The following is a 26,851-nucleotide window of genomic DNA, read 5'->3' on the forward strand; positions in this document are numbered from 1 at the left end:
AAAAATAAGGATTTAGTTTTGTTTACACTGGAATCTTATAAAATAATGTGATATTTCTTGCTTTAATATTCTCTGCAATTTTCTGGTTGAAGTTTTCAATGGGATGTGAGTAATAAATCCTTAATCTTTGGATCCACTCACTAAACAATTGAGTCGGTAAGTTGGCATGCAGTGTGACCAGATTTTTCTCTTGATTATTTCTGTATAACTGTACTCAGTTTTGTCTTCTGTTAGTACATCTGTCCTGAGTTCACAGCAATTACATTTCAGCTGTTTCATCTTTTGCTGACTACTCAGTCAGTATTCAGATCAGTCCAAAAGTGGAATGCTTGATTTATACAGTATACATGTACAAATACAAACTTGTTGCAATCAAATCCTCTCCTAGATTTTCTTAGGAGTAGGAGCAATACATGAGATAAACCCCAGTATTTTCTGAGGCCCATTGCTTTTTGTACTTTCAAAGGATCATATTTTCTTTTTCAGTGGTATTTTTAGCCTGTAGTCTTACACAGTTTTGGTCTTGTAGAAATTCAGAAAGGTTTATTAAAATACCAGTTAGAATCATGTGGTAAATGGCTGACAAAACAATGGGTCATGAAACAATTTTTGCAAAGAGTAACTCAAATATTTAGTATGTTAAATAGCTGAATGCAGCTGATCAATAAAAGAGTGGATCTGAGGGATGAAAGCCTGAATTTCAGTTATTGAGCTTTCCTTCAAGCACAGAAATTAGTTCTGGTTTGTATGCCAATTTAACTTTTTCTTAACTTCTCTGTGTAAAAACAGTAGCGTCATTTGGTAGTGATGTACTTCTAACTATACACAGAAAGTTATACTTGAATGTTCATCACTTCAAATTAGATCCTTTAATTTGCAACAATCAACATGGAAAAGACAAGATTTAATTTTTTTGTGTGACTGAAAACATTTATAAAACAGCACTACTTTGTGTACTGCCATAAATTATATTTTAGATGATTAGAGAATTGTGTGCAAAAGAATGGGACTTTACAGCAGAAACTTAATGAAACTTTATTTTGGTTAATTATATGTATTTTACACATAGTTCAGGAGCATCATAGGAAAAATATTTTACCAATGCAATATTTGTATTGTTCTTTTGTGTGAGGAAAAAATTTTAATTTTAACACAACAACATAAAGAGAAATGACAAACTTAGATTTTGTATTAATTTTCTCTAGTGTTATTCTGTGTTAAAACTCATCAGTTCTGACTTTACTCCTGTTCCAAACCTGACATTTCTGTACTTTAATCAGCTCTATTTATGAGAAATATGGTGGTATAGCCAGAAATAAAAGGACAATTTCCATTTAGGTCTGAAAGTAAACAATCTGTGTTCTCTTACACTCTTTCTTTGGTTTTCTGTGCTTGAGATTGGGAAGATCATGCTTTATGTAATCCAAATTTTCCTTTGAAAAATGGGGATAATACATTTTAAAATATGACAATAATAATGTGTTTTAAAAGGTGACAATCACAATAAATAAACACATCCCCTGATTTCTTTGTTATGTGTACAAAATTTGATGATCCTCTATTTAGAATTAGGCAAGGTAGGCTATTTTGTTTTGAAAAGCATACAGCACTTGTTATAGAGGAGGTGCAACTCTGCTAGGAACATTGGTGTAAATCCTTACTAAGAATCACAGAAAGACAGAATTGGCAGGGAGGTGAATGTTTTCAAGCTGTGCTGTGGTTAACCTTGGTGCAGCTTTGTCCAGGGTGTTTTTAGTCATTTTAAATATCACAGGTGTTGGAGGCACACCAATCTCAGCAGGCAGTATATTCCAGTACTTCATAATCCTTTCTAGTACAAATATTTTCCTAATACAGTAGCCCTTCTTGCAAAGGGAAAAAAAAAAAAAAAAACCCAAACCCACCACCCTTTTTTTTTTTAATCTTATTGTCTTATACAATAAGGACGTGGAAGATTATTCATTTTTCCTTCAAATGCAGCCTTTCCAAGATTCTCTCAGCCTAGAGTTTTGTTAATTATCACACACGTTGGACTGGAACAGAACATGTTCCATTTATAAACTCTCCCAAGAATATGATTTTTTTTTTTAACATGAAACAAGGGAGGTTTTGGCAAATTAATGTAGCCATGGAAAGTCTAATTCATTCAGCAAATCAGATACAGAGAGATACTGAATTTTAATATATCAGTGATATATGACTCATTTGAAATCCATTTTTGTTCTGAATCTAATTATTTCTTATTGCTTAGCCTGGAAGGAAAATGGGACTTTTACCAAAGGTTAAAATTGGTAAGATACAAATTGAATTTGCATTCTGTTACATTGGAGTTTTTTTTGTATTGCCAAGGAAATATGAATAGCACTTAAGCAAATGCATGTATCTAGCACTTTTAAATTATTTTCTATTAACACTCAAATGTCCTCCCATAAATACAGATCTGTACTTTAGTGAAGTACAGATGATGGTAACAGGACTTTATGGCAGTGGAAGCAAGCATATTTTTATTGCTCCATACTTGAGAAAATTACAAACAAGTAGAAATTTTATTAAAATGAGTGGATGAATTGCTACTGAAAAATACAATCAATGTGTATGTTATTTATATTATGAATAATAAACATCAGTTCTATTCAGAAGTGTATATTGTTGAGCTTGAGTGCTTTGAATTTTACAGAAAATTGCAGAGTATTGTGGATTTTACTTCAGGTCAGAAACTGTTTTACAGTTCAGAGGATGGATAAAATATAATTTGCTGGAAAGGAATGAGAAAAAAAAACAGTGGATGACAACTCTACAATAAGTCCATTATAGTATCTAAATATTAAAAGTTATTATACAGAAGTGGAACGTGTGGGTGCAGACTGACAAGGAAAAAAAGACATGTAAGTCTAGTTAGCTGGTCTGCATAGGACAAAAAATACATAATATATAATCTAAAGTTATGCTGTATAAATTAATTGTTCTTGGTCCAATTTATCTAGCTGTCTTTTGCAGGATGCCATCCACAGGTTGGGCTGTGACAACTTGGTGCCATGAGTGCCCGGAGAGGCAGATCCCTGTGTTCTGTGCGAGGACAGATGGTAATGGTACTCTCCTCCCAAGACTGAGCAGTGGTGCTGGCTGGGAGGTGTAGGGAAATGTATGTCAGAAGTACGGGGTGGAAAGTGTTGGGATGCTTTTCTGGGAGGTGAAGAGTGCAGTGATAGGGTTAAAACAGGAGGGATCACAGACTTGGAGTCTTAGCTTTGATTAGATGGAATGCATGATGAGAGGTGAGGAAGGTGTGAAAATCATATTAAGAAAGTCAGAAGACAAACTAGTATCTTAAAATACTTAAAATTTTAGTCTGACTAGATTGGGCTGGCTAAAGATGTTCTGTTTCTGGAACGTATCAGGACATTCTCAGCTAATAATAGTCTCAAATTCTGTCCATTCTCAATAGTAGTCCAGTGATTGGTTTGACTTCCACAATTAGATTAGAATGTATATAACTGAGTCATTTTTTAATTGTGTACATTTATATTGTGTACACTTTTGTAGACATTTTGGGTCAACTAAGTCATCTAAACACACTTGAGGTATAATTCAGCATGCCCTGGGACATGTGCTGGGAGCTAGGGCTGTGGAACTTTGGAACAAGCTACAAAATAATGGCTTTATTTATGTGTAAAGTGCAGAGGGAACAAAAATTATTACAGAAAAGCAGGAAGTCTACTGAAATGCTTCCATTTTTTGTTTAAAAGATTGCAGCTCCCTTGATCCAGAGAGAATTTCAAATCTGTGGGGTTGCCACCTGTGTGGTTTCTTTTTCTTGAGCTGTTACTATTTTATTCACTATGAATAAATGCAGAAAGAGCTCTTCTGTTTAGAAGACAGAGCAGAGGTTTGCTCTGGCTGAGTACCTGACCATTTGCTGCAGAAAGGCAGAGGTCTTTCCCTCTTCTTTTCTCCCTCTGTGAATCCTCATGTTCTCTTTTTTGTGGATCCAGAATGTAGATACAGTCTCCTTCAACAGGAGATCATTATTGGGTGTTGTCTCTTCCAGGCCAAATATGTGTTTGCTCTGAGCATTCACAGACTGTGGAAAATACAGCATGCCTGGACTTTTCAAAGTTCTGGAACTTATGATTAGTGGCCTTTATTGTCTCTGGCACTGTAGATGATATTTGGTGATGGATCGTTTCAAAATTACAGGGTATAAATATAATTATTAGCACACTATCATTTATCGCAGCTTTCTGTTCTGTTCCTGTGCCCAAAAAAAAAAAAAAAAAAAAAAAGTGAGTTTTTACTTATGGCTGGACAAGATCTGTCCTGAAGGCCAGCTGGAAACCATTAGCTTTGTAAATTACAGTTTCCTAAAAAATGTCAGTGGTACCAAAGTACCCTGATGTCGAGTTATTGACAGAAAATAATTGCTGTGTTTTAAAGGTGGCTGCTGTGGTCTTCATATTGAGTTTTAAATTAGGTGGAATTTTGAAGTTAAGGAAATCATCCACATGTCCAAATTAAACAGAGTTTTGGTTACAGAAGCCCAATCCACAATGGTGGATCCAACTATATTTATCATGGATGCAGGTCTTTGAAGAAATGCACAAGAAGAATTTGCTATTGAAAAGGCCTACACATTTCTATACCTTAAAAATCTTTGTAAAGATTTTTACAACTCAACTGCATTCTGAATCAGCTAAATGTCTTTAAAATTAATGTAGCTATAGCAAGTTCCAAAAATTCTATGATAAGAACATAAAGCCAGAAAACCTGGAAGAAGTGAACAGAGACAGCTTGTTGAACATACTTTGAGAAGCAGGCAAATTTCCTGAATTGTATTACCTAAGCAATTAAATGCTAGTGGGAAAAGACACATTATCAGTAATTTTCCTACTGATTTTTCCATTTCTAGCTAATGAATTTCTTGTCTATGGAAAGTTGAGTAGCTAATATGGAAATACCCTTCTATAAACCACAGTGGCATCTTTGCTGTGTTTTCATGCTGATATCTTACTATTAACTTACATATCTTATATGCAAACTTCTTTGGAAATGTTTATGAAAAAAATCTCTTCAATGAAAGGATATGGGATAAAATTAGAAAGTGTTTTTTTTTTATTTTTGCTATCAGCCAATTACCATATCAAGTTTAAATTGCTGCCATTAGTGTAGTATTGTGCAGTTATAAAAGTAATTCCTTTACAAGCATGACGTTTTTCTTTTATAAAAGTTGCTTCAGGGAAAGTGATGAAGGATGTTATTAACTGTGTTCCTTTCTGGTTTCTTTGTCATACTTAGAATTGCAGATTTTAAGTGTTGCATCTCAGCTATTTCAGCATGTGATGGTGTAATTCAGCATGCGATGGTGTAATTCAGTACTGCAAATGTTTATGGATATGTGACATTTTAACATGTAAACATGTAGAAAATATTATGCAGAAGTGACATCCATGTGTGTTATGTTTGAATCTTTGAGGTTGCTGTTCTTTTAATTGGCCTAGCTTTAAAGTATCAGTAAATGCTGCCTTGCCAGGAGCCCCCTGAGCCTTCTCCAAATGAACACTCACAAGTCTCAGCCTTACTAACAGGGAATGTGCTCCAATTCCTTAGTCATCTTTTTGCCCATTGTTGGACTCTGTCCAATGTGTCCATTTCTCACATGTACTGGGAAGCCCAGAACTGGACATAGTACTCCAGGTATGGCCTCACTTGTGCTGAAGGGGGAAATCACCTCTCGGGATCTCTTGGCAACACTCCTAATACAGCCCAGGATACCACCCATCTTCTTTTGGCAAGGGCACATCAGAGGCTCAGATTCAACCTGATGTTTAGTAGGACCTTCAGGTCCTTTTCTGGCAGCTCATTTTGAAGCTGGGCTGCCTCCAATGTGTTCTGGTGCCTTGAGTTGTCCCTTCCCAGATGCCAGATTTTGCATTTCCTGAACTTCATGGGGTTCCTGTCAGCCCCTTTCTCCAGCCTGTCAAGGTCCCTCTGGATGACAACATGACCCTCTGGTCTATCAGACACTGTTCCCAGTTCAGGAGATCTTCATCTGCATCTGTCATCTGCACACTTGCTGAGAGTACACTCTGTCTCGTTGTCCAGGTCATTAATGAAGATGTTAAACAGGACTTGCCCCAGTACTGACCCCTGGGCTATACTGTTAGTTACTGGCCTCCAACAAGAGGCTCACTGACAAAAAAAAAAAAAAAAAAAACCAACCAAAAAACCAAAAAAAACAACCCAAAAAAAACAAAGAAAAAAACCACAACAACAACAAATGAGCTAAAAAAAACCCCAAAAACTAACCATGGTCCTAGATTAATATGGCGTTCACAAATAATCAGTATTTGATTCTATTGCCAAATCAAATTCCTTCTAGATGCAAAAAAGCATCTTAGTTCTTCCTGATTCTGTGCATGTAAGTACATGTGACTGAGGGTTTGGAGGTTAATTCCCTTTGTGACAGCATTTTGCAATAATTTCAGGTCAGTAATATTTTCCTCAATATGGTTGTATGCTCCACTAAGCAGAGAAGTTGGCAGGAAAACTAAAAGCCTTTATGATCAGTGTGAGAGGTTTAGTCCTAGTGTGAAAGTGTACTTGATTTGTAAGGAATCACCTGCATCCCAACTGTTACTCATCTATCTTATCATGAAGAGACTGAAAACTTGGAAGTGTTTTCATGAGGAAAAAAACTCCTCTGCTACAACTAGGCAAGATCCCAAACATTTTTGATTCCTGGCACAGTATTTGTGAAACAGGAGAATGTTACTGATTGACTCTTTTCTAGCCTACACTTTAACTGAATTTAAATGCATAAAAAGAAAAGGAAAATGTTTTTATTTTAAAAATAAAAAAATAGTTTTTTATGTTTTGAGACTATAATGCATTTAGTATTTAATCAGATAATACATTCTTGAAATTGTTGATGCAGCCTATAGCAATCTGAGTGATTTCTTTAGCTTTAGAAAATGACTGTAATTATGAGTGAGAACAATTTAGTCTCTAGATTGGTGATGAAAAAGAACAACTGGCTAAGAATAAAAAGTATTTTGGTCATGGTTTTGGCTTTTATATCACAGGATAAAATAACATTCTCAATAATACCAGTGTGCAAATTGGTTAGTGACAGAATTTAATCCAGTATCATAATGAATTTTGGGAGCTAATAAAGAAAGCAAGCCAAAATAAACCATACACAGCCACATCACCTCCTCTATGGGTGTTATACTTAAAAATGTTAAATCCTTCTATGATTTTTTTTTCCTTATGTATTTGGGTGCAAAACTAAAATCATCATAATGTTTATTGTGTTTAGAGCTAAAAAAAGGTAAAGAACAGTTGTGGTAGAATTACATCTTTTATACAAATGGCCTTTAATGTCACTTTATTTAATGGATTCATATCTAGTGTTGGTTATATAAGTTGTAGTATCAGTATGTTGATTGCCATCCATTTTCATTTATCTTGCTAAATTCAATTCTTGTTTCTACAAACCTTGCATTTTCCATTTTTGTAGATAATTAATGTTTTCTGTAGATTCAAAATCAATCATTATGTCTGTTTACATCTACTGAGTGCTATTTTAAACTAGTTGTGATGAATCATATATGACAGTCTACAGAGGCTTTTAGAAAACACTGACTTTAAAGTTGTTTCTTCTAGCTTTGAAGATACGCAATCTTTTTTTTTAACATTAAATGCATTTATATCAGTATGCTATTGATATTTAGATTAAGTACATATGTTTTTATGTTGAAATTCACTGGGTAGCTGTATTTATCATATTGCCTACTAGTGCCATCTTTTAAAATTCTTCTGTATGGTTTAATGTTGCTGCAAAACGATCTATTTTCTTTTAGAGATTGAAAATCATATTGAGATTCTTTTCCTTTGACCTTTTTTCAGCTAACAAATTGAGTTGAACTGTCTGTTCAATTATAGGCTACCTTTCCATTCGAAATTATCCAAGCTACAGTTCTGACCTCATCTTTCCAAATAAATCCAACATTACGCAGATTTTGGCAACATGCTTTTATTGTTAATGTTAAAAAAGCAATTATTTTAACTGTGGGTTAGGTCTGCTTGTCTGACTAAACATGTTTGTTTGAGGTTTTCTTGATAAATTAATTATGTGCAATTTTTAAAAAATTTGGTTTATGTTCTCTTTACTTTGGCCTGTGGTGCATTCATGAAATAATAGTCTTTGTCTAATATCTGCATGTGAATGTTAATATGATTCCAGCTCAGACTGTCTTTGGCAAATCAGTGTGTTACTGTGCCAGAGAATATGAGTGTATGAGATGCATGGGTTATGGCTCAGCTGTTTGTGGTATTCCTCCCCCTACTCAGTGATCTTGGAGAATCGTTTGTCTTCCATGTGTGCCTGGGAACTGCCTTTAACTGCTGCCATTAGTATTCATAGTGCAGGAGCTAAAATTTCCTCAGAAGCTTTTGAAGTGTTTTATTTCCAATATTGACAGACATATCCATTTTTCCTGTATTCTGTCATGGAAAATAAGGCACAAAATTATCTTTCCTGTGTTTCATGTGGCTGTGTAGAGAGAGGGGCACTGCCTCTGTAGAGCACTGTAGTTCATGCCTTAAGGCAGCACTCCTAGGACATGCACTGCATGTCAGGAAGACAAGGCAATTGTCTTCATGCAATTGTATCATGCCATTATTACCTGGCTATGGACAGAGAAAGAAGGGAAATCAAGAGAGAAGTTACTGAAAGAAGAGACCTAAGGAGCTTTTAAAAGAAGAGGAAGACCCATTATTTTCTTTTAGACATGGAAGCTCTTCTGAGACCTTTTTGGTTAAATAGTACAGAAACATAGAGATGTCAACATTAAATTGTGTTTTGTGGCTGTGGTGTTTGATGGAGGTTGTACTTTACAGTACATTTTTGAGAAGCTCAGAGAAATAGCAGTTAACTCTGTAATACTGAAGTTTTTATCAATTGTTAGTAATTTTCCCCATATGTATGTTTTTCAGATATATTATTGTCTTTTTTCTTGTGCTACCTCCTTCTGCATTGCCTTCATAACTCCTGTATGCTTTTTCTGATCATACAGTCTTTTCTCAAAGAATTTGTGTCACTGTCAGGAGATAATGCTAACCTATATTATCCTTGCCCCAATCTTCTATTTCTATTGTTGTGTTCTTACATAATTTGTAGTTGTAATTACTGCAATTATTGTTGTCTACTTTGCCACATCCTCAGTGGGGGTGTCTCTTTGGGAATCCACAGGGCCTTCAAACAAGAGCAATTAAGCCACTGCATGTGGTCCTCAGTCTTATCCCACTGCTTTTTCAACTGGTACTTTTTGCTGACCTGAGAGATCAGAGACCTCTCACACAGATTTTGTCTTATATTCTTCTTCTGTCTTAAATTCTTCTCCAGGATTGTCTTTTCTACCCAGACCTAGCCTGCCTTAAGCTAGTATTCTTTCCCAGCACTGACTCTTTGCAGAAATTAACATAACATGGTTTATAAATGCATTTTTTCCTACTCAGATTTTCACCATTGGCTGTGCTGCCAATAACAGATGTTCTGCTGTGGTTTCATTGCCTGTCCTGTATTGAGATAATTCTCCAGAATTTGAGAGGAGGAGGACAACATTACTTAGTACGTGCTACTATTTGTAGGCAAACTTTTTTTTTTTACTTTCATCACTTTTTAGTTTCCAGAATATGCCCTATTTAGTGAATGTTACTGGCAAATGGGATTTTCCTCTCTGTTCCATCTTATCAGGATTAACCTTTAACAGTGAAGATAATGCTTAAGATATTTCCAGGAACAGGGATGAGTCAGATACTGTTGTATTTTTGCTATAAAGTTTTTGAGGGATATTGTAGAAGAAATGGCTACATTACCCAGTTTGTCAGCAAAGCACCATGAAATATATTCATATCTGAATAATGGAGGACATAAAGGAATGTAAATAATAATAGGATGTGTTTGCTTTGAGATTCTTTGACATTCCTATCACCCTTAACATCTCCTGATTTTTTCCTTTATGTTGTTCTTTTATTTCATGTTAGCACTAAACCACTGAGTGCTTTGTCTTGTAGAACAAAATGAGCAACCTTTGGGACTTGTGGTTAAAGCACCAGAGGAATGCACAAACACCATCATTGTCTCCAGATCTTTAAAGGAGGAAAGTTTCTCTGTGGAGTCTCCCAGAACTTCTTCCATGATAGTCAAGAGAAATTTAAAGTCTTGGCCCTGAATTTCTACTCTGCACATACGCATTTCTTATGATCTAAGTATATTATGCAGCAAGGAATTTTATCTTTAGAGATCTCATCTATTTAGCTGAGGCATTTGTACTGCCCTGTTACTGTAGTGTTAGAATGATCACAGGTTTTAATCAATGTGTATTCACATAGATAGATGTTTGACAAGGAGGTGCTGTAATGTGCATTTTACAAATGAGCTGAGAGAAGAGTGAACTTAGAGAAAGTCCCACACTTCTGAGCTTTCAAAAGCATCCTTACCTTCAGTTTGGGTGGGCACTGATGTGCTGGATGCAGACCACAGCATCCTTCACATGATCTTCGTCACCTGGAAGTGATGGCATGTAATCTGTGTCAAACTGATACAACAACATGAAATTCTTCCTAGAAAGATTTCAGCTCTGCTTGCCTCAAAAACCAAAAAAGGCAATTATGAGCACGTGGAGCTGGATCTTGGGAACCAACCATGTCTTGGCTACTTATCGTTTCAAGGCACTTCAGGTATGGAAGAGGCAGAGGCTAAGTTATTGTTTCAAGACTGAGGAGGAACACTAATAAATCAGCAAGTGAAACCCACCTTCTGTGTTTGAATCCTAATTAGTATAACAACTGTCGTTCCTCTTTTTCTAGAATTGTATTTAAGGTTAGTCTTAAATTTGTTTTTTTGGTTTTTTTTTTGGTCTACAATAAAACAACAGGAAGTAGATATAAAAATCTCAGAAACGTTTTCTGGGAATATTTCAGGAAACTGATAGATACAAAAGACTGTCAATACATTCGGGAAAAATGGGTCTCAGTCACAATCCTGCAGCTATTTCTGTGTGAACACATAAACTGTGTCCATACATAAGACAGCTTCCCCCCACCATAATTATGTACATTTGTGTCTATCGATTTTTACTGTATAGTTTCAAATATTTGCCAAAATATTTCACAAGAGTGTCCAGAACAAATTGTCAAAAACAATTACTAGATGAAGGATGCTGTCGAACTAATGTCATTCTGTAGTTATTATCGGCAATAAACAGACATCTTTGTAGGCAGAATGTCCTACAAACCAACAGAATAATTAGAACAAATGTAAACAGCATGTTTTTCTTTCTCAAATATCAGATATTTAAATCTACTAAGGGAAAGGATTCCCTTATTAGCCTATCACGGTGACAATTACACCATGCTTCTTTACTGTCTGAACTGTTTCCTCTTTGTGTCGTTCCCATTCCTCATCATCTTTGTCCAAATCAAAAGTTTCTGGATAAATGGGAAGCTTGTCTTTTGGGCATTCCTCATAATAACTTCGAACATATTTTCCAACAGACCATCCTTTGTATTCCTCAGGCATTTTGCATTCTAGGCCATTGTAGTGAACATTGTAGTGGTGCTTCAGCCAGTAGAAAAGATAGTGTATGTTGTAATCGCATCTCCAAGGATTCTCTCTCAGCCACAGTATTTTCAGAAAGTAAAGATCTTCCAGTACTCCATATTCAAAATTCTGCAAGCTGTTGTTTGATAGATCCAGCTCCTCTAAGTTATTGAGGCCTGAAAAAGCAGCTAATCAATAGAAAAATAGTTATTGGTACCTTATAAAGTTAACTTAGAAAAAAATATTCATATCTGTGACAGGAAAGATATGCATATCTAGAAGAGGAAAAACATTTTTAAAATTTTACAGTTACTGGTTTTTACTTTGGTTTTTTTGGGTTTTTTTTGCTAAAAGGCTACAAAAGGATTTCTCAAACATTGAACTTTAAAATATGGCACATGCCGTCAGAAGTGAGAAATACTGGGAGAGTTGCACTGCTGGTAAAGCTATAAAGCACTTCATGAGTCTGCCTGAGTGTAGAATAGAGACAGTGGAGGTAGATGAATGCCTGATTTGCTCATTGAATCCTACTGTTATTTCATGATACAGAAGTAGGAATATGGAAACTTATTATTAGACAATGTACAGAGCTAGAGGTTTTTGTGTATATATGGGTATTTGTGTGCATGTATAGAACCTTCAAAGTAATGTTTTAAGATTTGGAATGGAGTAAAACATGAAGCTTCATAATAATGCTTGTGAGTTACATTTCAGAGAGCAGTTCATACTTTTTGCAAGAATACTGTTTCATTTAATAGCAGAAGTCTTCATTTAAATAAATAAACTGTGTAATGTTAAACTTCAAGTACCATTTTACCAATATTAACACTTTCTGATGCTATTTAATTGCCGAGATGGTACTAGATAAGGCCCTTTTTACTTGATGCATTTTCTCTCTCTTTCTCTCAGTTTATCTCTGCTTTCGTAATTAAATCTAAATGCACATTGGCTATAAACAAATTGCCAATAAGGGCACTTGAGTTCTAATAAAATATAACTTAAAAGCAATTCTATGTAGTGATTTTTAACCAAAAAGTTTAAATCCTTTAGGTTTGTCTGTTATTTTATCGTACAATATAATCAAAAAGTAGCCTCCTTATATGTCCTGTTTTCTTAGATGTGGCAAAGATATTTAAAAAATCATTAAACTACTTAGCATTTTGGAAAACTGTTAGCCTTCAGGTTCCAGAATTACCTTTTGTACTTGGTTAGTTTTGTATTAAGAAAGGGCAACTGAAATGTGTCTTTCTCTATTGATTTTCATGATGAATATATTTCAGTGCAAACATTTATTCTATGAAGTGAAAGGTACAAAAGGTAAAATTTGCACCAACTTCTAGATTTTTAATCCTTCCTTCCCTCCCCCCAGTTTATATCTTATAGAGGCAGTATTTAATACAAGAGAAATAATTTGTAATAAGTATTTAAAACTATTCTTACCAGGATCAATGTATGCTATTCCATTGCTGTTTAGATTTAATATCTTCAGTTCACTGACATCTTCAAACTCCTTGGCTCGTAGCTGTCTAATTTTGTTGTTGGACAAATCAAGTTTAGCTATATCTGGAGGTATGTTACCTGGAACTTTCTTTAAATCTTAAAAAATGAAAAATACATAACTTGTATCAGCTTTAGATTATTCTTACTGCTTAGGTATCACAGTTGCATGCCAGACAGAGTATTTTCAGTCTAACATTTTTTCCTGTTTTCTTTCCCTTTTATCCCCTCTACTAGTGCCACCATGTTTTTTCAACTTCTGATTTTCATTCTTTCTTTACTTGTGCCTTTACATTTCATGTGAAAATTGTTCTATTCCATAGTGCTTATAGTAAAACCTCTGTGGTTTATATTTTTATTTTAGTAGAACTAGACCGTTCACATAGGAATAGGGTAAGTAGTAAAGATACGATACTGATATAAAAAATGTGCATGAAGGGTTTGATTGCTTAAAGAAAAGAAACTAGAGTAACTATATAAAAAACCACTCATGCAGCAGAGTGGCATTTTGTCTGCTTCTCTCTCCTACTTCTATCACTGGCATTTCCAAAGTAGCTGAGGACCTCTCAGTCATCGGTGTCCATATCGTTACAGTGTCCTGGCAAAAGGACTCCAGAAAGAACAGCTCCTACTGCAGTAGTAAGGGCCCATGCTTGAGAAGTGCAGACTGTGGTTTGAACCCTCTCAGGGTATTGTTAACAAACCTAATCTCCAGGATTATTATATTTGCTCGATGAGTGTTCTAATCCTGCACTGTCATAACAAGAAAACGAGCAGTGTCTCTTATTTGACAGTCTTTGAATGACAGCAAGTCATTTCTGGTTCTGTGCTGGACTCTGTGTGGTCACTGTACTTCTGAAGTTCTGAAGATAGCTAATGAATCAGGTATTTTTGAGACTACAGCAACATACCAGAGTCTTCCTGCCTCATATCTGATTATAAGCAGAGCTTTGGTATTATAAATACATAAATATTATAACTACTCCAGCCTGCTGTGGTTGGATTGCTTCCTGCTTCTGCAGATGTGAAAGTTTCAGGGCCTATCTATCACCAAATGAATGCAAATAATGCTTGAATTTAGAGAATTTAGAGACTTGGAGAGTTTGGCAGTACTAGAAAGCAGATTTTTTTTTTTCAACTGTCCTTAAAAATACAAATTCTTTGTAGAAATGCAAACAAACTGCTTTTGCTTCTTTATTTTTTGCTTTTTAATTTTTTTTTTTTTTTAAACAGAATCAAGGGCATAGAGTATTTCATTCTGGAGTACCACAGGTTCTGGCTTTCTGGCTTATCACTGGTCTGATGAGATATAAGCAAATTATTTTAAAAAAAAGAGAACCTACACATGGATAAATGTATTTTTAAGATGTTTCTTTCGTGAACTTTCTGACATTAACTGAAAGCTCCTGACCTGTATGTCTTTAGACATACTTAATAGTGTTAGAGCGAGTGCTTGTCATTCCATTCCTTCCATCGTAAAGGAATAATGGATTGCAGATTTCAATGTCATCTTACTGGTTTGGCAACTGATGCACTATTTTTTTCTATTCTGAATTCTTGTCCACACAGATTTAGAGAAATGTGTGTGTTTTCCCTGGATTTTGTGTGCATTACACTCTTATTTCTGATGCAAATTCCAGTGAAATTGTGTGTCTGACGTACAATATTCATATACAAAGACACTAAGTACAATGCTTTCATCAAAGATTGCCATATGTTCAGAAATACCAAATATCCATTGGATATCTGCATCCAGCTGTCAAGCATATGCACAGTAGATCTAGTACTTCCAAAAAAGTATTGAAACATACTCAATGTGTCCATGCTAGGCATGCAGGAAGTTCTGGGTTGATATACTTAGTTCTTGACCTGAAGGAGGGAGTCCCTGTACCCTCTAGTACTGTCGAGTAGAGGTTGAAATAACTTTATTCCTCCATTATTAATATTAAAGACAATAAATGATGCTTTCAAATACCGTAAACCCCTTTGAAACTCCCATGAAGATTACATCATACTGAATGTTTATATGAACTTAGAGAAAAAAGTAGAATTCTTTTCCCCAGAAGTTTTTGGGTATATTTGTGTATTCAGCTCATCTCTTTGATACCAGTAAGTGGGGAGAGCTGTAAAGTCAATCTTTGCTTATATTAGGATTAAAATTTATGCCTTGGCTTTGTTCAATAACAGTTTACTGAATAGTAAGAGTGATATAATTAAGATTCTATGAAGGATAATTAAGACCATACTCTATAATCTAATAATTAAGATCTTATCTACAAGGAAAGGTAAGATAGGTGAATATTAAAAAATAATAAAAGCAGCATAAGTGATTAATTAAAAGATGTAGTAGATGCATGGTAAAAGAAAGAGAAAATTGAGCCAGATGAACAGGAAGAGAATTTACAAGGTGAAAAAAAAAAAAAAAGAACACAGACCATTTTTATGACATACATAGTAGATAAACCATGTAATCAAATGCTAAAATCATTAATCCTTGATATTTAGATATTATCTACTCATACTGAATTCTGAGCTTTTCTCTGGCATAAAGGTGCAAGAGTAAGGGTGCACTGAGGTTTTTACATAAAATCAAGTTGCTCTTAAAGCAGATAAAGTTCAGCTGAATAAAACATGCAGGCTGAGCTCTGCTAAAATTGGGAAAAAGGTCTCACAATGTTGGCTGCTTCAAGCAATTATTCTTATATCAGAATTGTTATGTTAAAGAATTATTCTCCTCTGAATTGTTTTTCTTTTTTTTGTTTTGTTTTGTCGTGGGATAAAATATGGGAAATATAAAGGACAAATAAATGTGCATTTTCATGTTGATATATACCCCATCTGGTTTACCCTGAGGGCTTAACCGTGGCTCTTAGGGGCCTGAGAAAGATTTAGAGATGGAATGGATCCAAGTGTCTGAAAAACATTTCTTGAAGTCCCCTCAACTTTGAATTGTTTGCTGGGTCCTGGGAAGAATAACACAGAGGAGGTATTTCTTTATGAACAAAAACATACAATTTCTTCCCTTAGTAGAAGAAATCTTGTGCAGCAAATGTGGGGATGCAGAACCTTTCCTTTGCAATCAGGTTCCTCTGGGCATTGAAAACACAGCTGGCTGCTCCAGTCCTGCTTCACAGCTCACTTCTGTTAAAGTTATTGCTATCTTTGTGTTTATACAATGGAAGGAAGAAGAGACACTCTGTGCTTTTCTGTATCAGATCAACAGTTTCAGCAGAGCTGTAATTTGACTGATTAGTATGTTTATAGTTGTACAATCAGACTAGTAACTTAAGTAATATGCTTCGTTTTATTCCTGCTGATTTCTATTAGATACATTACAGCATTAAGGAATATCTGTGGAATTTGGGCTGCAGAGCAGAGGTAAAATGCAGGAAGAATTCCTAATTTTGCTGGTAGTTACATGAGAAAAACAATTAACAATTTAAGTAAAGTGAGTACTATATTAAGTTCATTTGCAGTAAATAATGTGTGAATAAATGTAGAAATTATTAAATAAATAGAATATTAAAATCATTAGTTCAGGCATAATGACAGATACAAACCTTTTCTTTTGCAGTTCAGAGTTGTCACAGGAAACACGTACATGTGGCACAAAGAGGAATCAAATTCTGGTTGTTTGACAGCTTCAGGCTTCTCCCGTTTTATGTTTTTGGGATCCTGCCTGTCCTCTTCACTACATAGCTGATCAGCTTTTATCTGCTTTAGCTTCTGATTTTTCAGTTCTATTGGGTACACACATTTGGCATAATTTCCCAAATTCCTGTTTGTTGGAACCTGTAGCATTGTAACAAGAGTTTCTAGTTCACAGCTGCAATGCCAGGGATTGTCATAGAGACGTAGGTAGTTTAGACTGGGCGTATAAATAAAAATCTCCTCAGATAAAATCTTAATTTGGTTATGCTGAAGTAAGAGCGTGGTAAGTTTATCCAAACCATAAAAAGCCTCGCTTTCAATTTTTGATATGTCATTCTGTTGTAAATCCAGACTTTTCAGTACTTTATACTTGGAAAACATATTGTTCTTTAATTTACGAATTCTGTTTCTTGCTAGCAGCATGTGTTTTATATCCTCTGGCCAATCAGGTGCCACAAAAACCAATTTTCTTTCCTGACAATCTAAGTATTTCTCATGAAGATAAGTGTAAATATCACATGTTAGGCCTTGGGCATTGCGCTTAACAGTGCTAGATGCTCTCCTTAAGATGTTTTCCCTTTCATTGTTTCTCAAACTCCCATTCCTTGTCCTCCTACAGTCACATGCATTACAAAGAAGAAGTAGTAATATAATAGTAACTACTTGCATCCTGACATTCAGCTCTTTTCTGTGACAGTTGGAACAGTTGAAATTTTTGGATGGTCTGAATCAGTGTTGTACAAATCTGAGGAGGCACAGCTGGGGTATGTGGGATCCCTGTGTTGGAAGAAAAGTAAAATATTAGAACACATGAAATGGGCATTTCCATGGAGGATTGTATATAATATGCAGTCAAGCACTCGATCATCACACTACTTGGAATTTCACAAATACTTTGAAGATTTAATGTCTTATCTCTTTTTGTTTGTTAGTTAGTTTTTACTGACTCTGGTCTGCTGTTTTTCATTATAATTAAACATGGGAAACTATATGGACCAGTTTCTCACTGATCTCATGATTCATGAGAATCTTAGGAGATTCTCATGTGCTCAGGAAAACAGCATCAGGCTGGATTTTTTTTTTTTTTTTTTTTTTTTTGTATTTAAGTTAATCTTGGAAGATGAGCTCAAACGAGGAGTTTGAAGCTGGTCTTTTCTGACTTCCTGAGTGCTCATGTACAGAGCCAGACCAGGGAAAGCCATCCAGTGCCCATCAGACTCCCAGTTTTAGTTTGTGCTCAAGGGTGGACTTGTTTTCAAGTCATTTTCTCAGGACTGTTTACCCCAATTTTTGGGATTTTGTGCTTTCATCTCAGTAAACTGCTGTGATTATGGTTCAGGATATTGGCCCAGATAGATTGAACCTACATGAGGAGTTCTTAGATTTGTGTCATACACTGAGAATTTGAACTGTTCACCTATAATTTGTTAGTTTTTTGGCTTGGTTGATTTTTTGTTGTTGTTGTTGCTGGTTTTTTTGGTGGTGGTGGTGGTTTTTTGGTTTGTTTTTTAAGTTTGTTTTGGGTGTTTTAGATGAATTAAAAAATTTACAAGACCTAAATATCTGTGAATGCCAGGGATGAAATATAAGAACTACAAGCTCCTTCTACAAACTCTAATTTATACCATGAAGAAAGATTTTATCAATTGCTGTGGCTATTTGGGTTACAAATCTTCTTGATAAAAAGTAGAGACTTGTGTTCTTAAGTATTTAAAAATGGAGTTTAGTAAGATTCAGAGATAATCTGTGAAGTTCTCATTGGTTTTTTGCAGGACAAAATTATATATTCAATATCAATTAATTTTGATAAACAGGCTTCAAAACTTCACCAGTCTGGGAGGAGGGTTTTGTTGTTATTATAAGCTTGGAGTTGTCAACAAAACATTTTAATCCTGTATTGTTTACAACTTCCTTTATTCCTTCAGTAGCTACTTGGGCTCTAAAAATGTCTCACTAAATTTCTTGATATTTTTAAGGAGTTTAATTTGAAAGGTGTCTAAGAATGCAATCACCATTGCATATTTGTCCATTTTTTTTCTCAGTTTAACATTTTTAATTTTATCTTGCTTCCATTATTTTTTTTAATGTTTTTTCATTGCTCTTCCTTGATGGAGAAACAATGTTTGACTTTGCTTTAATTAATAATTTCTTAGAAAAGACAATTTTTCTTATATAGGCAAATTTTTCTTATAATAAATCAATCTAAGAATAACATTAATATTTTGTTCAGAAATTATGTTTCTCAATATATTCCTGCATTTATAGGCAATTTCTAGAGTCAAGCATGTAAAAAATAATTTTGTGTCATTTGTAGTCACTTTTTAGTGAAGTGTACATCCAGTGTTCTAGCCCAGAAACACCAATATTTACACACAAGTTTTTGAAAATTACCATAGATAAAATACAGCTTAAAAACTTAAAACAAAAATGGTTTAGGATAGTCCAGTTAGTTATGCAAGGGCTGCTTTTCTCCCTTATCAATAGATCTAGTAAATTCATAATAGAAAACTGTCAAATTAGTGAGGAATGCTTTGCCCCTGATAGATTCATGCTGGCTGTTCGCTGTCACTTTTTCATCCTTTATGTGCTTGGACAGGGCTTCATGGAGGATTTGCTACATAAACTTCCCAGGGACTCAAGTGCAGCTGACTGGCCTGCAGTTTCTTGGACCTTCTAATGTTTCCTGAAGATGAATGTGACATTTCCTATCTTCCAGTCATTAGGAATCTCCTCTGACTGTCATGACCTTTCAAAAATGAGTGAGGCCTCTCAATGGCAAGAGACAGCTTTCTTCCTCTTGGATGCACCCTGTCTCATCCCATTTTCTCAGGTGCTCCCTGACATTAACTTCTTCTATGATGTGTATTCCTTCACTCTCACACACTCTGCTCACAGGCTCCAGTCAGGCACCTGGGAAGCCTTCAGACAAGCCTTAGCTGTAAAAACCGAGGCTAAAAAGTAATGGAGTAGCTTGTCCTTGAAGATTAACCAGTTCTTCTGGGCCCTTTTACTGTCCAGGGCTGTCTACTGTGAGATCCTGTTAAACAGATCCCTAAACTAGCCAAAATCTGCTAACAAGTTCAGGGTTTTTTCTTTTACAGTTTGTCCAATTTTCTTCCGTCTGGATTTTGAACTTCTCATTTTCTCATTTCCATGGCTGCAGTAACCAAAGCCATTCAAGTTCATTCAAGTTGACATTCACTCAAGCTCACATTCCTTCACCTGTTGAAGAACACATTCCTTAGACCACTTGTCAGGCAGCTGGATCAAGAAATTGTCTTCAACATACTCTAGAAGTCTCCTGGATTGTTCATGCCCAACCATGTTTTCTGGCATCATATAGGAGTGGCTAAAGTCTCTCATGAGTAACCAGGGTAGGCAAGAGTAAAGCTTCCTTCAGCTGCCCAAAGGTTTCATCCACCATCCCATCTTGATCAAGTAGATCAAGCAGTCTGCAGCAGATCCCTACCATGATGTAATGCTCATAGGTCTGGCTTCTAATCATTACAAATAAGCTCTTGGTTGATTTGTCACTCATTTCAATGCAAAGCTCCATGCCTTCAGGCATGATTTTGCATGGAGTGCAGCCCATTCTCACCTTTCTGGGCTGTCATTCCTAAATATTCTGGAACCTTCCATGGCACCTTTTCAGTTGCATGTGCTATCTCTCTGCATCTCTGGAGTCCCAGTGCAATCACAGTTCTGTACCTGACTTCAGTCCCTGCTTGGGTTGATTCCCAAGCTACAAGTGTTTCTGTTCAGACACTTAAAATAGACCCCTTTATGCTGCTTTTGCATGGAAGGTTTCAGAGATTTTCCTCATCACCATTCCCCCCAGCTTTCTCACCACTCCCTGTGCCTTCATTCCTTTCCAGGTTATGGTTGCCTTCCATCTACATACCTATTTATACTGATATATCTCCTCCCTCAAATCCTTTGTTGCAGGAATATATTTCAAAAGCACAAACTTTCCTCTTTAGGATTGGCTGGTATTGAATTTCCAGTTATCTGGATGGTCCTTTTGCCTGATAACTGAAATAGGGAAAAGGTGATCACAACATGGAAAAAGACACAGGCTCAACTACTACATTTTCATGTACAAGTACTGACTTTTTGCCTTTGCATTATATTGACATTTATTGTGAAAAAGTTTTCATACTAGGAGATTTGTTCCCTTTATATAAGAATGGAACAATATGAGTAGTACTTGTTCTGCAGGTCAATAAAATATGGAAGCCTTATAATTACTCAAGTTTAATGTTCCACCTAGAAGGTAGAACTAAACAAGAAGCGTTGTGTAAATTATATTATATTAAATTATATTACTGGTTAGAGAAATTTACCAGAGTTCATGGAGAAAATTCACCAATAGTTTTAGATACCAGGATTGGCTAACAGTAATCTTGGTTTAGCAAAATGTGTTAACGTGTGCTAACCTTCAATCGTGTGATAAGTCCCCTGTGCTCTATAGGACTGTATCCTTTAAATACATGTCCATAAATGTAGGTATCCTTTAAAATAATAAAATGACCATACTTCAAGTTAGTAACAGTAGCATCACACCTCTCAGTATTCTGCTCTGAGGCTACCAAAGAAAATGGCTGAGATGTACAGAAATTATTATGATGACTTAAAGATACTTACTCAGGTTTTTTCCCATGTACATGTACATACAAATATAATTTTAATATACTTCTGGGTGGATTTTTTTATTATTCAGCTGGTTTAAATATATTTAAATCTGTCATATAGAGATAGTACTAATGGAACTCTACGACTATTGACAAGGTAAATTAAAAAGAAATATGAAAGTGTGTTTTTTTAAATCTTGCAGGAAATTTAGAGGTATATGTAATAGAAATACTATTTTTGAGTTATTTGTAGGATTCTTTCTGCTATAAAAAATTATATGCCCCACAGATTTTATTTATATAGCAGTTCTTTTTTCTTTTTAGTACATCTAAAAATATATGCTAGATTCCCTTATGTATTTCACAGTTTCACAGAAGCTTTTGAAAGAAAATGCTATCCAAAAATTTCATGTGCATGTCCAGTTCCTCATGATGATGCAAGAAGTTTGGAAGTTAGATATGTTGTTAAAATTTTATTTTTGAAAGAGAGGATTGTGGATAGGTGCATTGTGTGAGCCAAGGCCTTGTGTGACAACTGCAAAAGAATGAGTTATTCCAAACTGATATTTGGAAGATCAATGAGCTGAAGGCAGAGAACTTAACAGTCTTTAAAAAGTCTGCCATTCCTGTTTCAGAGGTATCCCTAGAGATTCAAGGTCTGCCTGGCAGGTAAAGTTGCTGGATTAAAAGCTGCCATGGAAGAAATGAGATGAGCTGTTCACAAGAGCAGTCATCACAAAGATGTATATGAATTTGAAGAATAGCTGTACATTGTTTCTTTTTCCTATGAGGAAAACAAATGTATGTCTTTCAACAACATCCCCATGAAGTTCAAAAACATATTTTTCTTTGTCATTTGCATAATACATTGATAGACTTCTGTTTTTCTTAGTCTGAAATGCCATATCTTCATATAACTAACATTTGTTTTGGCAAAGATTTGCATGAGTGTGTCCAATGCTACTACTCATCTCATCAGTATTACTTTTATTATAATCTGTGTTTTTTCTGTGTTGGCTGATATTTTGTCTTTTAAGATTTCCATATATTTCTACTGAAGTTTGGAACATCATTTTTTTGATGTGTAAATAGCAAAGAAAATTTCTCCACTGACAAAAGACCTTTTGCAGTTATCCTGTACCTTGTTAATATGAAATTTTCCCAGTCACACATGATGCTTCTGATTTAAAACCATAAGATTACACTTTTTGTATTGATAACTTTTAGACAAAAATCAAAGCTCATTGTTTCTGAGATTATGGGGATGTACAAAAAGCTGCTGTCCTGTGAAGAATTTGATAGCAGACAGATTTCATTAACATTTCACATGGCAATCCCAAAAGCATTAGCTCAGCACAGGTCCTGTGTACTGTGGTAACTAACACAAAGTGCTTAGAGGTGGCAGTATTGCATTTCATAGTGCTGCATGTGAAGTTTGCTGTGGTGTATCAGACATCCTTTATTGGACAAGGAGCTAGTGGAGTGTAGGGGTCATTTTTTATTCTTTCATACGATTCCATACAAGCATTTTAGCCTCCATATTGCACAGCAGAGATAATTTTAATTATTAAATTTCCCTCTGAAAACCTCTGTCACATATGGTAGACATGAACACTGTCCATCAGGAATAAATGTCAGAAGGTGAGTTTGTCAGATTGCTTCAAAACAATGATCCTGAGACTGCAAATGTCAAAATTAATTGAAAAACTGGTATGACAGAATTCCTGCAGAATTTAGCTGTAGCACAAAACAAGGATTTTTGGTAGTCTGTGTGCTCCTTGATTTTAAGGAAGATGTCACTTTAAAAATGGAAAAAGAAGGCATGTGTTAAAATTCTCGGATCATCAAAAATTGGTCATATAACCAATAAGGAAAACAGTATCTCTTCAAAGTTATTGTGAGGTTTTGATCACAGTCTTCAAAATGCCATAAGAAAGGCTTACCTGTATCTTAAATTGTGCAGCCTTGCAGCAACATATAGATTAAAAAGACTCAGAGCTACCAGAGTATTTACCCCAGTCTCTCAATTTATTATCTATTTTATCAGATATATTTGGAAGTATACTTCTCCAAGTTTTATTTTTCCCCACTCATTTCTGCAGGATATTACACTAAAATGCAAAATAGCTCAGCCTTCTACAAAGGATACTTTACTTTTGTACTTAATATGAATTAAACATTTCCATGTCAAAAAAAAAAAAAAAAGGCATCACAAATAACACATGCCTTTATATTCTAATATCTGGTTCTAATGCACATTGTTGGGTTTTTTTCATGAAATGTAATCTTATATTTACTTTCTTCACATTTTTGTACTTTTTTTTTACAAGGGCATTTTTAACACTTCCTCTTTGCATTTGTGTTCAGCATGTTTCCCCGCTCTGTATTGAAAGCATAAAGTCAATTCCAAAAGTCAGTATACCACTCCTTAAGCAGTCAGCTCCTCAGTGGGAGTTCCCATCTTCTTCAAAATGCCTCGTTTTGCTGACTTGCAGAACCGCATGACTACGACTAAATGTCTACCAGGGCAGAAAGTCCTAACTCTAGGTTTTGATTTTCTGTATGCTTTCATTTGTGGTGCTTATGGTAATTATTATTTTTTCCAGTTAGAAATGTCATTCAGTCAAAGGAATACTTTTCAGTATGATATAAACCTGCAGATGGAAATTTAAGTAATTTCAGAGTATAGATTCTTGATTTTACAGACTGCTGTTGATTAACATTTTCCACTTACACAATTTGCTTTCTCTTAATTAATATTTAGTATAAAGAAATGTTTTCCAAAAGAACTGATCAAAACCTAAAATTACATTACTCACTTCTGTAACTCTTACAATTTTTCAGATTCTTTTAATAATACTCTTCTAAATAATTATATTACTTGAGAAGTTTAAACTACACATTCCTGCTTTTAATATCTTTTGATAGAGATCTGGTTTTCATTTCCAGTAGGCACTGCTTGTAAAATCAATGGCAAAAGCAGTCCAACAAACTTACACTGAAAAGTCATACTTGCAAAGTATGCACAAAGAAGTTCCAATTAGTTAAAAAAGTATGCTATTGCAGTTGCTTAAGATAATTTTACAATGTTACTGGTTTCATATGGCGAAATATCTTGCATAATAGTGCTATTCCCCACTAATTTGCAATACAAAAGCAGAGGAAAAACTGCAGCAGAAGAAATGGACTTTCAAACTTCAGCAAGTAAATAATTCTATTTCATACTGAACATCTGTTCTTTACAGTAATTTTCAGGAAACTTTAACTATGACATTTTATGTTCTTTTGATTCTGTATTGTGCCCTTGTAACAAATTGCTCTGTTGTTTTTTGTGGTTTTTTGGCTCACTGCAGAAAATTCACAGACAAAGGTTTACCATACCTGGACTCTTGAAAAGGCTGTCACAAGATCATCTGTTTGGAAATTCCAGGTTGCATTCAGGTTTGTAGTTCACGTCTTTCTTTCATAATGTGAAGCAGAGGATCCTTTATATGACTGGCAGCATCCTGCATTCATGGTATACTGAGGTTGAGCAAGCACTGCAGCAGCCTTCCAGGGTTTTGAATTACATGACTACAGCTGTTTAAGTTTTACTGAGGAATAATAGCACTATAGGTTTGGATCGCTTCCAGCAAACTGTCAGATCTATAAACAGCTAGTACTTATTGCATAATGAGAACAAGGCTTGCTTTTTGTAGCCAGAAATAGACTAATTTTATGTCATGATTAGTTGGGAGCTTTAAAAATGCAGTTTTTATTAAGTTATCAAAAAAAAAAAAAAAAAAAAAGCCACCCTGTGCTGGAAAAATAATGCAAATTTACAGTTGACTTCCTGAGAAGGAAGTTAATTAAAAAGTGAACTCTTGTTGCAGTTTTACATTGGTTTAATATATAAATTGAAGTTGTATTTATAACTGCAATCTAAAAATAGTTATGTTTTAGATTACTTTGGTATCCTACTAAACTTGTAAAGAAAACAAAGGTTTTAGAATGCAATACTATTTTGGAAACTTTCAAATATATACTGTATCTTGAAACATAGTCCAAAAGCAATATGAAATGCCAAATTGTAAGACAATGAAAGTCTCCTAATGTTTAAGTAAAGACTCAACCATAAATTTCTTTATAAATTGAAAAGATTCTCCATATAACAAAATACATGTGAAATGATAGAGATGGAGTCTGAGCAATATAACAGTTTAACTTTCCACCTAACAAAACCTTTTCAGAACAAAGAATGAGGCAGATGGGGCAACAGTCTTGTTCTGATTACTCTTTACCAAGTGTCTGTTTCTTGTTCATGGGAATCATGCTGAGATTGTAGTGCAGTGACAGGGTGAAGTTTGAAATGAGGGCTGAGGTTAGAGGAAAGTTAAGAACTACCTACCTCTGAGTAACTTTTTCAAAATGCCAGTAATTTGTTCTGTTTTCTGAAAGCATCATTCCTGCTTGTTTAGAAGTGTCATCATGAGCTGTAGGGATCTGCCTCTAGAAAGTATGATCTAATAGTGCTCAGGGAGAAGTGATCATCATCAAACAGGGAAAACCACAATCCTCCCCTACTGGAGGACAGTGGGTTTGCTTGCCAGTGTATTTGAGAGCCCTGAAAGGAATTCCACAGCTTTCTCCATTTTTGGATTCTGGAACAGTGCTCAATGGTTGTGACCAAGTACTTAAGTGAACAGTTAAAACCAAAAAAAACCATCACAGTTGGATAAAAGACTTTAAAAATATTTTCTTCCCCCTCACTGGATAAACTAAACCAAAGGGAAATTTTGTAAGGCTAACATTTCAGAATTAGTTGGAAAACTGTAGAGGAGTTATACTATTAACATTGAAATTATGCTTAAAATATTCTATAGAATGTATATTTAATTTTTTTTCATTTTTCTTTCATTTAAACATAACAGTTCTTTTTATATGAGTTTTATTGCCACTAGTTCTGTAGGATTTGAATGCTTAATTAGAAAGCCCAGCTGGAAATGTGTGATTATGTTAACAATTGTGTGAGTAGCAACTTAAGGAACAAGGCATTTAATTAGCTCATTAAAACAGAGGTAGAAAAGTGAGACTTAAGCAGACATTTTCTAGTCCACTGCTACAAATCAGGGCAATCTTTTCTTTGACTATTATGTTCATACATGACAATAATACTGGATAAATTTGTAGGCATGGGGTTTTTTGCATAAAGTCATGGTAATTAAGATTTTATCCATATGACACAGGTAGTAAATATTTTTGTTAATGAACTTCAACATATTTTCATAAAAATATAGAGATTCTCTTGTGTCTTGTTCAAAAGACATCCTATAATACCACTGACATTCTTAGATCCCCACCTAGAAAGCATAAGATCTGTTCTCCTTCTGAAGCTGAGCAGTGTTGGTGGAAAATTTTCTGCTATTAAACACAAAACTGGAAAGACCTGAGGGTATAAAGCAATTGCCTGTCATGCCCAAAATGTATTACA

At 35.0% G+C, this 26,851-nt stretch overlaps 2 protein-coding genes across 3 annotated transcripts in view; one reads left to right on the forward strand and one right to left on the reverse strand.

The window, feature by feature from the left end:
• Positions 1 to 384: 384 nt before the first annotated feature.
• The window catches only part of FBXL13 (F-box and leucine rich repeat protein 13), a 57,291-nt gene continuing 30,824 nt past the window's right edge, over positions 385 to 26,851 (forward strand). The window contains 5 exon segments of the mRNA XM_053943559.1: positions 385 to 1,054; positions 2,729 to 2,885; positions 21,484 to 21,538; positions 21,689 to 21,715; positions 24,720 to 24,829. Of these exon segments, the coding sequence (XP_053799534.1) occupies positions 1,004 to 1,054; positions 2,729 to 2,885; positions 21,484 to 21,538; positions 21,689 to 21,715; positions 24,720 to 24,829 (400 nt within the window). The 5' untranslated portion in view covers positions 385 to 1,003.
• On the reverse strand, positions 6,907 to 24,877 carry LRRC17 (leucine rich repeat containing 17). Of its 2 annotated transcripts, XM_053943912.1 has the most exons (5): positions 24,763 to 24,877; positions 20,652 to 20,782; positions 16,660 to 17,527; positions 13,043 to 13,198; positions 6,907 to 11,790 (listed from the first exon to the last, which is right to left on the reverse strand). In XM_053943912.1, exons 3-5 carry the CDS (start codon positions 17,417 to 17,419, stop codon positions 11,387 to 11,389), a joined length of 1,320 nt encoding a protein of 439 aa, XP_053799887.1. In that variant the 5' UTR covers positions 17,420 to 17,527; positions 20,652 to 20,782; positions 24,763 to 24,877; the 3' UTR covers positions 6,907 to 11,386. The 2 variants fall into 2 exon arrangements, with proteins under 2 accessions (XP_053799887.1, XP_053799888.1); XM_053943913.1 differs by lacking the exon at positions 20,652 to 20,782.

Source organism: Vidua chalybeata, chromosome 5 (assembly GCF_026979565.1).
Source record: "Vidua chalybeata isolate OUT-0048 chromosome 5, bVidCha1 merged haplotype, whole genome shotgun sequence".
In the NCBI taxonomy this organism is placed as follows: domain Eukaryota; kingdom Metazoa; phylum Chordata; class Aves; order Passeriformes; family Viduidae; genus Vidua; species Vidua chalybeata.